General features: G+C 40.1%; 1 protein-coding gene across 1 annotated transcript in view; it reads left to right on the top strand.

Annotated features, from left to right (window-relative positions):
- Positions 1–12,077, top strand: part of usp54b (ubiquitin specific peptidase 54b) — a 58,627-nt gene that overhangs the window by 9,858 nt on the left and 36,692 nt on the right. Inside the window, exons 2-3 of the mRNA XM_080873090.1 lie at positions 321–918; positions 9,779–9,871. Coding sequence (XP_080729216.1) covers positions 763–918; positions 9,779–9,871 — 249 coding nt within the window. The 5' untranslated portion in view covers positions 321–762. The remainder of the gene's footprint in view (positions 1–320; positions 919–9,778; positions 9,872–12,077) is intronic.

The raw sequence follows: 12,077 nt of genomic DNA, 5'->3' as shown, positions 1-12,077 counted from the left end.
TGTTGTAATAAGTATAAAGGCAATAGAGGGAATAGTTATCAGTGATATTCTTGTATCTGCCAAACAAACTCTCAGGAGGGGTAGACCAGTCTCACTTTCATTTATCTGGTTAACACCCTGGAACAGAGTTTATTGTTTAAGTCTTTACAAGTCCTCGTCATTTTTTTTCAGCTGCATTGGTACTAAAGGAACATCACTCTGTCTATGGATTCAACAGGATTTAGTACCACAGTTGTACCTGTTGGTAAACCTGCTAAAGGTTCTTGTTGCTCGTTGTTGTGTGTGCAGAGTCCTAACAGGTTGGTCTTTGTGTCTTGCAGGCAAAGTAAAAGAGGAGAAGAAAGCATCGACGGAGTCCCCACATGGGAGCAGCAGCGCTGTCTAATCCATGTGACAGAATCTGCCAAAGGACGCTTTGGAAACGTTCTCATGTCTTTAAACACAAACTGCTAAATCCGAGGAGCTAAAAACAGAAAAACAAAAAGCCAACCGCTGGCTCATGCAAGTGGACAGATTTTAAAGTAAAAACACGGCTGGAGAGGGGCAGGGTTGTATGGGTGCCAAATCCCCGTCTAAGACACACCGCGTCTCTTCAATCTACGGCCGCCACCTCCCTCCTCTTCCTCCGTCCATTTTGTCCTCCTCTGCTTTTCTCTCATTCTCCCTCGTTCTCTCTCATGGGAGTGACATAGAGGCCGTTGTTTGGTCTGCTGCCCCGCCCCTTCTCCGCCTTGTCGTGGAAACGGGGGCGTCCAGGTAGTGATGTCGTGGAAGAGGAACTACTTTGCGTCGGGCGGTGGAGCGGTAGGTGGGGTGCAGGGGCTGGTGACCCCGAGAACCATGACCTCTATCGCACCCAGCAAAGGCTTGAGCAACGAGCCGGGACAGAACAGCTGCTTCCTCAACAGCGCCCTGCAGGTCAGTCAGATAAACACATGCACAAGCATTTTCTGGGCAGAAAGTTTTAGGCGTTAAAATGTTTTTCATGGAGATTCTTACGACTAAAGCAGTATTCAATGGCACCTGATCTTAATCCACCTGCATGAGTAATTGTCACACTAGTTCAAGTGCTCTAAATTCGTAGGTTTTCTTAGAAGTTAAAAAAAATCTGACTTTATTTGATTATCTGTCACTTTAACTTGTCTGCTGTTCCATTTACCTTCCTCTAAAATATGTAGACTCTGTAAGAAAAGCTGCATTTTTATCTATAGTGATAAAGAATAATAAATTACACAGCTCCAAATACTTTCTGGCTGCTTAACAACTCACTCTTCTATGTAAGAAAAGCACAAAATACAGGTGATTATTTCTCCAAATCTGTGTTTCTCTGAAAGCCTTTACAGTGAAAATGTTTCAGTTTAAGTTTGTGTACTATTGGCAAAAAATAGCAACTACTTTCTTATATAAAAACTCATTTTTCAACATCTGTGTCTATATTTTCACATTTAGGACATAATGCACAATGCTAACACACACTTTCATGAAGCCTGCAGTAAATTACTCTTAAAGCGCGACGGGGATGAGATTAGTGCCATATTAACGAGGGTTTGCGTGTTTCGGTTGGTTTTGGCATGGCTGACCGTCTGGCTTCAGTGTGGACATCCAGTCTGAGTATGTGGATGCTTATGCTGTGCTGCTGCATCTCCTCACACACACACACACACACACACACACACACACACACACACACACACACACACACACACACACACACACACACACACACACACACACACACACACACATAAAGATTGCTTCCCTCCTCCCAAGACTTCCAGCTGGCACAAACATACCTGCCCTCACATGAACACACACACACACACACACACACACACACACACACACACACACACACACACACACACACACACACACACACAGTAAATACCTCTTGAGTACTGGCTTGAAAGAGAGCGACGGAGAGAGAGAGAGAGTAAGAAAAGAGAGAAGTTAGCTGAAGAGGGAGGGGGGTGGCGGGGCAGAAGCTTAGGGAGAGTCGGAGAGAGCAGAGGGATAGATGTGAAGAGGAAAAGTTGCTGAAGGAGGAGTAGAGAAGAAAGGGATGAGGAGTATGCAGTATGAAAAAACCAAGGAGAAGACCGAAGGGGATGCCGCTCAGAGGTATAAAGGAATTAAAGAGTCCAATAAGGTAAGAAGAAAGAACAGAATGTTTGTGAAGAGCAAAGAAGGGAGTGGGGGGAGAGGGAGAGAGATGAAAAGACAAAGTGAAGGACATATAGTTTGGTTTTTTTTGCGAAATAAAGAAAATGCCTCAACAGAGGCATGCAGTGCAGCTTCAGCACCAAAGGAAGTGGGCCACTTCAAGGACACACACACATGTGCACACACATGCACACACAGAATGGGGAGAGGATGTTTTTAGCAGGACACAGATGAGTGAGGATAAACTGAGGCAGTGTTAAAGAACTGAGCTGCAGTTGGCAGTACTTTACTGTGTGTGTCTGTGTGTGTGTGTGGGGGGGGGGGGGGGTGCTCATGTGGGCGTTTTTGCTTGTATTAACTGTCTGTTGGCAGGTGAGATTAACAATTAGACATCAGATTTCAGCTTTACAACTTGCTTCATCAGCAGTTATCCTGCAACCAAACATTATTGTTGCAGAAATTATTTTAGTTTTTTTTAATGTAAAAATGTACAAATGCCACGTCTCTAATAGGGAAACATTTTATTTTTACAGAGCCCTACATTTTCTGCCTGAAATCCAAAAATATTCTTTTTTTTTTACACTGAAACAAACCATTATGACATATTATTTATTCATTTATGTTCATTTATTTCATGAATATTTATAAATCACGTTTTTAAGATCTTGTTAACATTAAAAAAAACACTGTCAACCAGTCCATTCAGCAGCTAGCTGTAAAAAAAAGCTTTGCTCTTTGTTCTGTATAGTGTCTTACTGCTATTGTGCATCGATACTAAGTGAGATACTCTCTCTCCTGCTCCTCAAGGCCCCTTGGGCAAAGAAGTTAACCTCCTGCTGCTGCTGCTGCAGTGGAGCTGCTGTGTGACAGCAGCTGCATCAGTGTTTTTTTTTTTCTGTATCAATTTATGTAGTATAATGAGCGAGGTGCTCCGAGGTAAAGCGCATGTTCAGCAACTTTTCATTGTGTAAACACAGGTAAAAAAATATCATAGCTAAAGGATGTATGGATAATGCTGGCTTTGATAAAAAAGAAACATGGGTTCACTCATCAGGCATCAGCGTGCACATGTGCGTGTGCTTGTGTGTGTGTGATGCAGTGGTAGGGAAGAGCAAAATTAAGATTGTAGATGTGCAGCGTTTTCTACATGACTCTTATCAAAAACAAAGCATGTCTGTATGGATTGCAAAGTTAAATTTTTTATCATACGCTTGCATTGGTTTTCCTGCAGTTATACAGCTGAAGTGAAAGTAAAGTAAGATTTTTCACACTGCACATTGCTGCAGGACCTGTACTGATGTCAGAGTTCAGCACTACCTGCTTGAATCAGAATCTGACCCTGAACAAGTAGAGACTGCTGTAGCACGCCACACTACTTAATAGTAAAGAAAAATATTTAGTGTGTGCAAACAGACGCAGTATGCTAAATATGCCATGGTGCAGGTCAGCATGCTTTACTGGTCACTCTGATCCTGTCGAGGTGGACGCTCAAGCTTCAGTGAAGAGGTGTTTCCGCTGCCTTTAGTCTGTCTGTCAGCAAGATTATTCTGAAAATTCCCAGCCTAATTCCTTGAAACTAGGTGGAAGTGATCCTTCTAATTTTTCACATATTCACCATCAGGGAACGCTAAGAATAAAGCCAGCCGAGTTGAGGTTGTGGCTTAGCAGAAATAATTCACACAGTTCTTGCTGACTCCTAAGATTTTTGCAGTTTCTGATTGCACTCAACTCTAACATTTTGACATTCTCTAGCTTCTGTTCAGTGGGCATACAGTCAAAGCTAACGCTAATGTTCAGCATTTGGACATTTTATTGCAGAGAAACTTCCATAAAAAATCAAAGTAATGCACTGATTCTTTAGTTCCTTGGTTGCTGTGAGTGCACGAAGACTCTTATGTTCACTCTGACTGCCAACAGCAGAACATTTGTAGCTGAGACGTTTTATAGTTACAGACTCTGGCAAGCAAATAAAGAGGCCGGAGTGCAAGGTAGCTGCTTATTCTTTGTTTGAGGCTGTGCCAAACTAGCCGCTACGTGAGCGTTATGGAAATGTGTTACATAGTGACACTGATAAGTCATAGAAGAAAAGCCTGGACTGCAAACAAGGGATTGGAGGTAGTTTAGCAGCAGTGTTTTCTTTGGGAGACAATGTCTCCTCTTTGTGTTGACTTGTAACTTTGAAGGAATTTGCTTTTTTTAAATATTCAAATAACAGGAGAAATTTAGCATGGTTGTTATTATTATGCCAGTAGCCCTATAAGGCAATATACAAAAAACACTCAAAAAGAAAACATTACTCAATTTCAAGGTCTAGCGGTGGGGACAAGTTTGAGGTTTGCACTTGTTTGAATATGATCCTAGGAACCAGACAACAAAACAGGCTTTTGAAGCATTTCCGATATTTGTGATTTGATGCAAAAGGCAAACTCATCACTGATGCAGGGGGAATTAAAACGAAGGGCGTTTATTGAAAGTCATCATTTAATGAAAGAATTCAGAGCAGGTTTGAGTGTTGGAGCAGAGCTCAGTTGATGATTAAACTTGAGAAATAAAATCAGCATTGGGAAGGTAGAGCAAAAAATTGTAGTGTGGCTACAATTGTATGTAGCTTAAGAACTATTCAAAAGGGCCGCGAGAGTTGAGGCTCAGGTGTGAAATGTGTGGTTTTCAGGGTTTTTAATCGGTTTTCAGCGTTATTTTGTTATCGTTTTTATCGTTAACTCGGTTTTCCTGGGTCTTTTCACGTGTGTTATGAATAAATCTTCTTTTTTTTCGGTACCGGTACTAGTTTTATTTTGTTGTATTTATCCGCGACACCTTAAAGGCCGGTCCGTGAAAATATTGTCGGGCATAAACCGGTCCGTGGCGCAAAAAAGGTTGGGGACTGCTGTTCTAAATGACAGATACACGAGTCAAAAGTACAGGATATTATGAACTCGCTTTTGCGATGACAACAGTATCATGTGTTAAACAAAAAGCACAGGAAATGAGATGGCATTACCAGATGTGGTAATAGGAGACTGGAACAGGAGGAGCTGGGGACATGGAGGGCAGAATTCAGCCAACAGAGTCCTAAGAGCACTTTGAGGCAGGTGGTGCTCCGGTTATCCGATTATGAAGGCCTCCTTATTGTCTTTATTGAAGACTACCGGGGGATGTTTGAATGTGATTGGTATTTAAGAGAGTCAGCTGATGCTGATCAGCTGACGTGCAGGAAATGCCTCAGTGTGACAGTGTTTCCAATTATTAATGACAGCAGCTGTGTGTATGTACATTTTGGAAGCCTTTAAAGTTACAGGAATTTATAATAAGACTGTTTATCAAGGCTTCTAAGTCACAACCCAACGCCATTTATATGTGATGGTAACCTATTTATTTAGCTCTTTATAAGCAAATCAATTGACATTTGTAGGCTTCATTAAAAAGTGGTCACAGAGCTCCACCCACCTGCTGTTTGAACCTTTTGTTTGTAAGGGTCAGCCAATTAGACGCAAGTTAAAGCAAGTGTTCAGACTGATGATTAATAGCACCAAGGCTCAGTGAATTAGAGCTATTTTGAACAGTGAATCATGCAAAACTACTCAAGGTGAGTCCAAGAATGAAAATAAGGCGTTGGGTATTACCATAGTCAGTTCATTTTATGTTGTTCAGGCCATAATGACTCAAAGAAAGTACCAAAAAATGTAATCTATTTGGAGTTTCAACTCACTTTGACTTCTTAAAAAAGGTGAATCTGCATGTTTTTTAAGTAATACGGGAGTTTTGCCAGAGACAGACCACAACCCCCAAAAATTGCAAATCCCATAAAGATGCACACAACAAGATGAGGCAATGAGCCATGAGCTCACACACTGATTTTAACATGAGCATTTAAGCTGTATTATTTCTGTGAATCATGAATAAGTAGAATGATAAAGATTACATGAGTGTGTGGTACTGTATTTGCCAAAATAACACAGATATAGTGGAATGACACATTAAAGGAGAAAAATCCTGATCCCGTGACCTCTCCTGTCAGGGGTCCTGATGGCCCTGCGTACCCCTGCGGGCCATTCTGCTGGCATGTTTTGGGCCAAATCAATACGACATTGCTGATAGTGATCGCCTTTGTCTCTGATATATGGCAAGGCTCCCCAATCCATAGGGCACAAGGGTTCACTGAATGAGTTGATGAGTATAAAATTGATTGATGCTATGGCCCTTGTTCTAAAGCCAATCACCACCTCTGTGATGTTAGACAGCGGTCTTCACCACCATCATCAAAGCAGCAAAATCTTATAGATGAATAAAGTTTCCTTCCTGCAGTAGACATTCCTTTGATTTGCCACCTGTCTGTATCTACATTTAGCCGCAGCCAATATTGTTGCAGTCTTTCATGTAATCTGTGTAATCTTGCGTTTCTTGACTTTAGCCGAGGCAGCACAAGTAGCCTTACTAAAACTGCACCAGGTCTGAGCAGAAGTGCTGTCTCAGGGAACCATAAATCTCACAAATATGCAGTGAACACATGAGCGTACTTTGTGCAAACTTTTTCCAAGGCATCATAAATCTGGCACTCGTGCATCAGGTATCATCCTGTCACTTATCACACCAAGTAAAGCATTAGCTGATGAGGTCATCGTTTTTGTCATGCATAGAACTGGTGTTTTTTTTCCCCCCCTAAGATGTTCCTGCAGTCTCACCATTGTTTGCGAGAGAAAGACAAAGAAATGAAAAAGGGGGAAAAAACGAAGAGGAAGGAAAAACAAATGATACAAATGATAGCAGGGGCGAGAAAGACAGGGGGAGGAACAAAGCGAGGGATGTGCTTAGAGGAGGAGAAAAATGAGATGGATAGATACATGCTGATGAAGAGAGATGGGCATGGAGAGATTGTGCCCTCCTTGTGGCTGCTGCAGTGCTGTGCAGGGAGCCGATTCATCACGACCAAATAAACTACAGAAAGAGGAGGAGAAACAGTGAGGAGGGGAAGATAGAAGGGATACACTGGCGTCAGCATGCAGTCTGTTATCAGCTGTCTTTTCTTTCTTCCACTTATCACTCTCTTTATAAGACACACATTCCAGTGTAATGCTCAGGTTTCTTTTGCAATCATACTGTAAGTGCGTGCAGTCTTGTGCATTTGTTCTGCAGATCTCTGTAGAGGCCTAAGGGACACTGCTATGTTAATATTATCTTTTAACATCATGCTGAATTAATGCACTCAAAGCTCTTTCTTCCAGTTATGCATTGAAGAGAGGGAGAACGGCAACAGCTGGTTTACCTTCCCTTTCTGCAAGTTTTTTTTGTTTTCTCTTTAGTTTCTTTGAGTTTTTTTGCTGGTAGTTTTCCATCGCCATGTCTGCTGACTGTCTTTTATTGCTGAAAATATACAAAGCAGAAAGCACACTCAGTGGAAGCTGATGGAAAAAAACAATTAGCTGAAAATGGCTGAAAGCCATCACGCGCTGCAGACTTGGGTGTTGATTCTCTGCAATCATTTCACATTACTGAAAGTCATTTGATTCAGTTATTTTCAAAGCTACAGTGTGAGTAACCTCTATAAACAGATTTTGCAAATCTGTACGCAGAACTGTTCGGAAAGGACAAGGGAAGAGGTTTACTACCAGAGGTTTCTTGAGGATGGCAGGCTTTGGTTGGATGCAGGTAAACAGATCAGGTTGATGGCAAAAGAGGAAGTCCACTTGCTGAGTGCAATCTGATGTCTGCTTAGCTTTTCAATATGTCATCAGTCTCATTTTGTCTTAAATCAAAGTTAAAATATCACACTAAGCCATGAATTACTGCACTTAACTATAGTTCACGTGGGGTTGAAGCATCCTTTCTCACATATATAAATGATGTATGTACTGCAGGTTTCCACGTTAATACCTGAAAAACATGTTGAAAGAAGTAAAAGAGGATTCCCTGCTGCATCTTTAACTGTCTGTTTGAGCCCATGCATCAAAAGCATTAGTGAGCAGCCTCATCTCTTCAAACACAGAACAAAGCGCTCGTTTTGCCACACTGCTGGGTGCAGATTAAACTCACGGATCTCATTTGTTTTAGATTTTAGTCAAACTTTTTAACTCCAGAAAAACAGAGCACCTGGCCTGCTCTTTTCTTTTCAGCGGTGCTGTCAGTCGCTATTTTTGGCTGCTGTGTACCTGCAAAACCAACATACCAGAAAACATGCTGTGTTACTATGCCAACCTGCAGCCACGAGCTGTCACGCCACCAAACTTAGCCTTACTGCATATTCAAAAATGGTAATTCCACTGATTATGGCGACTGACGCAATTGCAGTTTCTAAGCAGCGAAACCATCAGAAATAAAGAGAACAAATCTTGTGAAAACAGGTCGCTCCAAATCGAGATTTAATTCATATTAATCACGCAATAATTTGGCTGTCCTGGTTTTTAATTTAGTATTTGTTCAAGTTTGGCCTTGTTTTGGTTTAACTGATATTCTTTCTTGTGTTTTTATAGAGTTCATGTTTTCCCAGTGTGTTCTTTCTTTTCTTGTTCCCACTTCCTGTTTTACTCTGGTAATGACTGTGTGTGTTTTTAGCTGCTTTACTTCCTGTTTGCCCTCCTTTGTGATTGCATACCCCACCCTCATTACTTTCACCTGTGTCAGTTGTTTTCAACTTTCTTTATCTTTAATCGACTGCATGTGTATAAACTTGTGTTTTCCTCACTGTCTGTTCATCTTTTTCCTCTTTTGTTCCATTTTTAATCCCCTGTTTTTATTTTCTAGTCTTTTGCACTTCCTGTATCTCCTTTTTTCATAACAGCCATTAAGGGCTTGCTTTTTGTTATTCAACCTGCCTCTGTGTCCTGCGTTTGCGTCCTTTCTCCCAGAAGTCCTGACAGAAGGTTTTAAATCAGTACAGACAAAGTGCGCACACAAGCAGGCATTTTTGCTTTTAGGTGCAGGTAGTATATGATGGCACAAAAGAGAAAAAGTCTCTATTGGATCTTTTTCAAGGACATAGATCAAAGTGTTGCTTTTCCAAGCATGCTTTAAGAACTAAATAATGAAAGTTCAGCTTTTAAGAATTTTTCCAACATACTGAAGCTTTTAAATCAGTAACCAAAAGAAGGGTGTATTCAAACTTTTACTTATTGCTCAATTAACATCTGATTTATGGGTTTTACTTGCGTAACATGGATCTTTGGGCTGTGTGGGTAGTGGAGCAGAATGATTTAATTTTAGATGACATGAATCAAATGCAGTTTCCTGCTATTTCTGATCACTCAATAATCAAAAGTGCATTTTATTTTTTAGTAAATGAAGAGCAAATTAACTAAATGTTTTGCTTTGGCTCTTTGGGAGACTCCAAAATTGCCTTTTTTCAAGAACAACCCTTTGATTAAAAGTCATGTGAAGCACATGAGTTGCAAACAAATAAGAAAACAGATATGTTAAAAATCTAGCTCTTGGTGATGCAGAGCAGGATCAAACCCGCAGAAATAAATAAAAACAAGAAATTTAAACATGCTGAAGCTCAAAGAAGGAACAAGAGGGAACTGAAATCTAAGGAATAAACAATAAAATTAAGACAAAAAGGGACAAAGGACTTGGTTCCAGTTTGAACACTGGATAAATAATAAATTCATTAACTGTCTTTCAGGTTCTTTGGCATCTTGACATCTTCCGCAGAAGCTTTCGACAGCTGACCACTCATAAGTGCATGGAGGACTCGTGCATCTTCTGTGCTTTGAAGGTAAAACATCCCCTCCTTTTGTCCTCTAATGGCTTGTAGTGGTTTTACTGTAAACCTAAAGCAGTGCCCATTACTCTGCTGTATTTCATTGTGGCAGTTTTCCTGGTTGACAGTTTCTGTTGGTCCATTATGGTCCACAATTCACTTATACTTCAGTTTAATGGTTTAACATGCAAACAGTTTATTATTCCATTACATTTATCTGCCAACCAGTGTAGGGCGACAAAACTATGTTATTGTGTTTTCTTTTCATTGGGTCCTTTTGTTATCACGAAAAGACTAATTACAGTAAATGACAGATAAACAGAGGGAGATATGATGCAAATGAAATAAGACAAACTAATAAACAGCAAACAGAAGATTATTAGAAACAATTAGAGCTGCACACACAGGAATGTTTATTTTTACATGTCCTTATATTCATTTATTCATGCTATATAACAACCAAAACCATTTTGGGTTTTTTTAAGCTAATTAAAGACTAAATTCTTTTATGGATTTACGCAGTGGTCGGGGAAACCTATCTCTTTCAACTCAGCAGGGGGGATTCTTGCAACTGGTTATGTAACACTCTAATACTTTTGATTATTTGCTTTAAAAGAGGGAAAAAAGCACACCAGATGAACAAAAGTTTTAAACACAACCATTTTCAAAGGAGGTTTGGTCTTGGACATTAGCCTCATTGTTACTAAAGGTTGTACCTCAAGGCATGCCATTACAACCAGCATGGTGCTGTCGCCCAGACTTGATGTTCACATTTCTACCAAGAAGCTGAATCCACTGCTGAAGAGAATTCAGCAACGGTTTGCAGATGCAGTTGCAGATTCTTTTAGCCATGATTTTCTTGCCATGAAAATAAGTCCAATTTCTTTGCTACCCTGTTCTCAAAAAGGCTCCAGGACTTGTGCAAAAGAGGTATCTGAAGCAGCAGGAGTAAGAAGCAGCTCAGGTGTTCGTGTATAAAATGAGTATCACAGATTTGTATTTTCATGTAAGATCACTTTAACCCCTTAATGCCTAGTGTATAATATTTGATACATACAGTTTTTGAGACAAAATAAATTGCACAGTACATTTTAAGCAATTTAAAAAAAGGCAGATGTAGGAAATACGATACAAATTAAAAGTCATATATGGAATTATACATATAATTTGTTTTTTAAACAAATTAGTCGGATACTTTAATAAACTGTCCATTATAATAAAACATTTGATTTTTTTGGCAATTTCATGGTTTAATGGTTCACGCTTTAAAGGGTTCAACACTTACTCTAGTCTATCTCAAGCCAAAGACATGCAATGTATAAGCAGTGCTGCTACATTATATATTTTTTTTTCTTGCCTGTATTTGTATGATTTCTTTCCACTTAGTGACCTTTATTCTTTTTTTCTTCTTCAAAAACTATTAAAAACAGCTTGTGAAGATGAGGTTTTAACTTGACAACAAACCTACTAATCTACACAATTTACCTGTTTTGTTATTGGTTGCATTTAAAATAGGCTTTTGCTCATATGCAGGATTTTGTCTTTCTGCACATAGTGTAAAAATACAACATGTGGTTCTGTGAAGAGCAGATTTTATTAAGTGTTTAGAAGCAGCACATTTATAGACTTGTGTACTGGTTAAATTAATTTATCATATTTATATGTATGAATATTTATTATATTTCATCATTTCAGCAGTGGCAAAGTAACCAAACAGAAACAGGAGATCGGTGAAATCGTGAGACCCTCGTAGTAAACGAGTCTTATGCAGCACTGTTTCCGCCATTTGTTGCATCAGTGATGACAAATATGTGTCTGAGTGAAGAGAAGTGCTGTGTGTAATGTGGTGTGGTGTGATTCAGTGTGTGTGTGTGTGTGTGTGTGTAGCGGTGTCGATGTGTGTGTTCCACACGCTGCTCTGTCTCCAGTGCTTCTCTGTAATTAATTGGCTGACTGAAAGCGCTGAGCTAGCAGAGCCCACGCTGGGATACTACACACACACGAAGGTCCTACTTGTATGCCGAACACGCTATGCTGCTACACACGTACGTCTTAAGATGCTCACAAATCTTTCTAACACACACACCTACACACACACCTACACACACCCTCAAGCTTTTTGGGGTGCGGTGCAACAGCTGTAGAAATCAAAGGTATTGTCACCATGCTAAGCGTTTACATTTTCCTGTCAGTTTCCATTAACCGTCCCACCAAAGAACAG

Source organism: Rhamphochromis sp. 'chilingali', assembly GCF_963969265.1.
Source record: "Rhamphochromis sp. 'chilingali' genome assembly, chromosome: 22".
NCBI lineage: Eukaryota > Metazoa > Chordata > Actinopteri > Cichliformes > Cichlidae > Rhamphochromis > Rhamphochromis sp. 'chilingali'.
The sequence above is the reverse complement of the archived record's forward strand: the minus strand, read 5'-3'. Positions and strand labels throughout refer to the sequence as shown.